At 39.7% G+C, this 5,233-nt stretch overlaps 1 protein-coding gene across 1 annotated transcript; it reads left to right on the forward strand.

Moving 5' to 3' along the window:
- The first annotated feature begins 269 nt into the window (after nt 1-269).
- On the forward strand, nt 270-4,962 carry LOC139859263 (uncharacterized). Its single transcript, XM_071848059.1, has 7 exons — nt 270-774; nt 1,086-2,122; nt 2,372-2,705; nt 2,820-4,046; nt 4,369-4,438; nt 4,660-4,681; nt 4,867-4,962. The coding sequence occupies exons 1-7, from the start codon at nt 270-272 to the stop codon at nt 4,960-4,962; spliced, it is 3,291 nt and encodes a 1,096-aa protein (XP_071704160.1).
- The last annotated feature ends 271 nt before the right edge of the window (nt 4,963-5,233 follow it).

Below are 5,233 nucleotides of genomic sequence, written 5' to 3' on the forward strand. Positions count from 1 at the left end.
GCCAAGGTAACCACTTCACGACAATACAATACTCCTAATGTAGCTGAGGTAGCTGCATTGATTACCAGTGACTTTGGTCACTGTAATTCCACACGTGATATTATAGTCAAAAAAAAAACTCCGCACCACATAGAATATCCGAACTACATCAGTTATATATGGCGCTGCAATACTCGTTGCTATTTCCATATGGGGAAACCGGTTATCATGAGGAGATACCATATCACAGTAACAGTGGCAGAAGACAGACAACACGAGGCCACGTTACCATGAGGGAGTATTATTGTTATAGAATTCAGCAGCGCGAAAACGAAGCGACAACCCTACTTAGATGTGGCCGATTATTCCAACAATACTTGGTCGACGCTTATACCGCAGTAGAAGAGCAGCGGCTAAAGTGGCTAAGACACCATCAAAACGAGCTCCGCATTGACCTATACAATAATGTTTGTGACGCTGTAACAAGAGGTGACACGTCAGCTACTTCAATTGGAAAACGAATAATCCTCCCGTCTTCGCATACAGGCAGTCCACGGTATATGGTACAAAACTACCAAGATGCAATGGTTTTATGTCGGGAGTACGATAATCCGGATTTATTTATCACTTTCACCTTGAACCCTCGATGGCCGGAAACCGATAGCATGCTCTGCTATCTGAACGGCCAAAAAGCAAATGACCGCCCGGATATTGTTGCTCGCTTATTTAAACAAAAACTGGATGGACTCATGACAGACATTATGAAGGCACAAATCTTTAGTACATGTCAAGAAGGTACTTGCAACCTTACATTTTCCCTTTCTTATAGTTTTATTACCACACGTGCCCTTATGGGAAGCAAAGATTGAAAACAACCATTGAAGTTACAATACGTTACCAGTTCTCAGACACATTTTAAACACCACCACCACACCCCATATAACACCGTAGTCTATTGGTTAATTATGTACAATATTAGTCAAAAGGCGTATAAGCATACTCCTCCATATAAGTTTGTTTGTACGTGTTGTATCACCTGCATAATTGGCATGTATTATAGTTGCTGAACCTGCTATCATTTTTTAAATAAACTTCCATTGATGCAGGTCTCTACATCATCAAGTTCCAGAAACGCGGGTTACCTCACGTACACATGCTAATATGGTTGATACCCGCTCACAAATGCAAGACACCGTCTGAAATTGATGACCTCATATCAGCTGAGATCCCGTCCGAAGCACTAGATCCGGAAGGGTTTAAAGTTGTCACCGAATACATGCTACACGGGCCTTGCGGTGGGAAACACATGGACGCTCCTTGCATTATCGATAAACAGTGTACTAAACATTTCCCTAAACCGTATTACGCCGAAACAACAATTGACGAAGACGGATATGCTAACTACAGGCGTCGAAACAATGGAGTAAAGTTCAGTAAGAACAACACCCCACTTGACAATGGTTTTGTGGTTCCTTACAACAGATACCTGCTACTAAAATACAATGCCCATATAAATGTGGAGTGGTGTAATCGATCTTGGGTAATAAAATATTTATTCAAATATTTAAACAAGGGCCCCAACCGAGCAACAATAGTCATCCAAGAAAATGTGATTCCCGGGGGTGAATTCTGTGGAGACAAAGTAATTGACGTTAATAAGATAAAAAATTATTTAGATTGTCGTTATTTGTCTCCATGCGAAGTGGTTTGGAGATTGTTCTCCTTTGACATCCATTATTCCAAACCATCAGTAATTAAATTGTCATACCATCTACCAAATCAACAATCGGTGACGCTTCATGATTCACAAAAACTACCTGCCCTATTACAAAGACAAAGTATTAAAGAAACCATGTTCACACAATGGTTTGAGCTGAACAAAGAAGATCTACTTGCCCGGACACTTACTTACGCAAAAATCCCTATACATTATGTCTGGAATCAAGATGCAAAAATGTGGATGCCCAGGAAACTAAGAAGTTGTATTGGTCGTATTGTGTATGCACACCCTACGTCAGGAGAACTTTACTATCTACGTATGTTACTAAATATAGTGAAAGGCCCCCGGTCTTTTGAAGAACTCCGTACGGTTAACGGTATATTACAACCAACGTTTAAAGATGCATGCTTCGCGTATGGTTTGGTAAATGATTACTGAGAATGGACACAGGCCATCTCACAAGCAAAATTATGGGCATCGGGTGCACAATTGCGCGAGTTATTTGTCGCAATGTTACAATTTTTCCATGTAAATAAACCACTACAACTATGGGAGTTAAGTTGGGAAGCTTTGTCCGACGACATCGTTCGTAAAAAACGACAATTGTTTAACTTCCCGGATCTAATCCTGACTGAAGCACGGATTAAAAATTACTGTTTAGTGGAAATACAGGGGATACTAAATAGAAATGGAAAGTCCCTAGCTGATTTTCCCGATCTACCACAACCCGACCCATCGATGCTGACCCAAATGGACAACCGTTTAATTCGAGAGGAGTTAAACTATAATGTAAAAGAGATGCATACGTTACACACAAGTCTTTTCAATTCCCTCAACCCAGAAAAACTATCAATATATCAAAAGGTAATACATGCTGTCACTGAAAAAAAAGGAGGTTTTTTTTTCTTATACGGGCCCGGAGGCACCGGGAAGACATTCCTGTACAACACTATTCTGGCCAAATTAAGATCAGAAAGGATGATTGTACTTGCAGTTGCATCATCAGGTTTGTTTGAAATCCCTTTATTTATTAGTCGTTATATCTTGCCATACACATTTCACAGTTAGAGTTTTTTCATTTCGTGCACACATAACAACCCTACTGATATGAAAACCACAGGTATAGCATCTCTCCTTTTACCCGGGGGGCGAACTGCCCATAGCCGATTCGTTATACCTCTTGAACTAATGGAAAATAGTACGTGCGGGATAAAACAAAACACGCATTTGGTGGCACTCATGCAAGAAGTCAGATTAATTATCTGGGACGAAGCTCCAATGACGCAAAGATTTGCTTTTGAGGCATTAGACAAAACTTTAAAAGACATTTTAGGTGCTAAAGATGATGAAAACAGATTAAAGCTATTTGGTGGTATGCCTATCTTATTAGGCGGTGACTTCAGACAGATCCTTCCTGTAATACCAAAAGGCAAAAGACAAGATATTGTTCATGCGTGTATCAATAGGTCAGACCTATGGCAACATTGTCAATTGCATACACTTTCCCGTGTTATGAGGGTGAATGAATACACCGCCGACGGCCAACTTGATACCCGTAAACAAGAATTCAATAAGTGGGTTCTCAATATAGGAGAAGGTAAAGTTCCCGCACAATGCAAAGATGGGGAAGATGAACCAACATGGGTACGGATTCCTGACAAGTTCATTATTAAATCAGAAAAATCTGACATTGAAACCATCATGGATGCCATTTTCCCAGATTTCACGTTGCGCCAAGAAGATGAAGAGTACTTGTGTGAACGGGCTATTTTAACACCCCGGAACGACGACGCACATGCAATTAACAAGCATATGTTCAAGAAACTAAATGGTGTGGGTATGACATTTAAAAGCTCCGATGAAATCTGCAAGGGCTCCACAGATAACATTGAACAACACTACACATATCCGGTTGAGTTCTTGAACAAGCTCAATTTTCCCGGTGTCCCTCCTCACAAACTGAAATTAAAAATAGGGCAACCAATAATGCTTTTACGAAATCTGGGACCCAGCGGTGGAATGTGTAACGGAACGCGCCTTATTATAACCGACTTCCAACAGTTTGTCCTTCATGATAGAATAATCACCGGGTCTCATATAGGGAAAACAGTAATAATACCTAGAATTGTGCTGACATCCACAGAAACCAAATGGCCCTTTGTCATGCAACGAATCCAATTCTCTGTCAGGCCATGTTATGCAATGATAATAAACAAGAGCCAAGGACAATCGTTGAAATTGGTTGGCCTGTACCTCCCTAAACCCGTATTCAGTCACTGTCAACTATATGTAGCTCTTTCTAGGGTTACTGACCCCGATGGTCTTAAAATAGTGATGGTGGATGACAGTGATCAGAATCTGAAGGACCACACCTGAAACGTTGTCTATAAAGAAACCTTTTTCAATTTAAACCACAATTTATAAAGGTACTACTTCATCCTTCTTATTTTCCACATGTTCATTACATTCACCTACTTTATTTTACTTTGCATTAATTGCAGCTCAGTTCCATGATTAGTAGTACATCATCTCTGTTTCACTCATGCATCATGTTATATACATACATCACATTAACAATCATCGTTACATGTAACTGTAATGTAAACTGACATACTAATAGTAAAACATTTTTAGTTGCTTTTATGTTGTCCCTAAAATTCATTTTGCAGGAAACCGTCCCAACAGCATTTTCATGTGTAGTTACATTGATTGTGGAATCGTTACCTCCTCTTCCATGAGGTATGTTATGACTACCAACTAATTACTCCTTACATTACTTTGCATCGTTTTAAACACACACACACACACACACACACAAAAAAGTCAGTTCCTGGGATAATATCGTCTTACGCTACTTCTGTTAGTGCACTGCCATTACTCTTCGACCACGTACTGTCATTCCATATACATTTTACAACACATACTAATATAAATTTTTTTATGGAGACTTTTCCCTTCAGCTCTTATCCGCTAGAAGTGAAGGTTTGTTTCGTGTAACGAGGGACGCTGGCGCTCCACCCACCTTCATCAGACTGACATTTAGAGCAACACTGACACTGGTTTCATGAAGCTTCAACCGGACTCAGCACGTTGACCACTTACATCATATGCTTTCCCCCGAAAGAAGTTACATGTTTATGGTTAATCCTTTGTATGTCAACATACAGTTAAACCTTCATGGTTTTGCTGGAACTTCATGTTTATGTTCAGATTGCAAGTTAATCTCCTTAGAACTATTGGTTTTTCCTGGAACTTTAAATTAGTAGACACACTTTTCTCTATACAATGTATTTGACCATACTAGAGAATGTAACACATTTTCCAGGTTCTCCATCTCTTATTCAATCTCCTAGAGTCACTAACATAATGGAGATTGGATTAGTCTCAGGTCCATTGACCACATGGTCCAATTAGTTTCAGGTTCCTCTCAATCAAAAGTACGATACAACAAAAAAATACCCTCTTCGTGCAACGCACGGGCAATGGACCTAGTTAACTTGAAAACTTGATGCTCGATGATTTTTTTTCAAAAAC

This window comes from Rutidosis leptorrhynchoides, chromosome 7 (genome assembly GCF_046630445.1).
Source record: "Rutidosis leptorrhynchoides isolate AG116_Rl617_1_P2 chromosome 7, CSIRO_AGI_Rlap_v1, whole genome shotgun sequence".
Taxonomy (NCBI): Eukaryota; Viridiplantae; Streptophyta; class Magnoliopsida; order Asterales; family Asteraceae; genus Rutidosis; species Rutidosis leptorrhynchoides.

Coding starts and splice junctions, on each gene's coding strand:
- LOC139859263 (XM_071848059.1), top strand. CDS start 270: ATGAGGGAGTATTATTGTTATAGAATTCAGCAGCGCGAAAACGAAGCG. Junction 2,706..2,819: donor ACTTGCAGTTGCATCATCAG/GTTTGTTTGAAA, acceptor TGAAAACCACAG/GTATAGCATCTCTCCTTTTA. Junction 4,439..4,659: donor GTTACCTCCTCTTCCATGAG/GTATGTTATGAC, acceptor TTTTCCCTTCAG/CTCTTATCCGCTAGAAGTGA.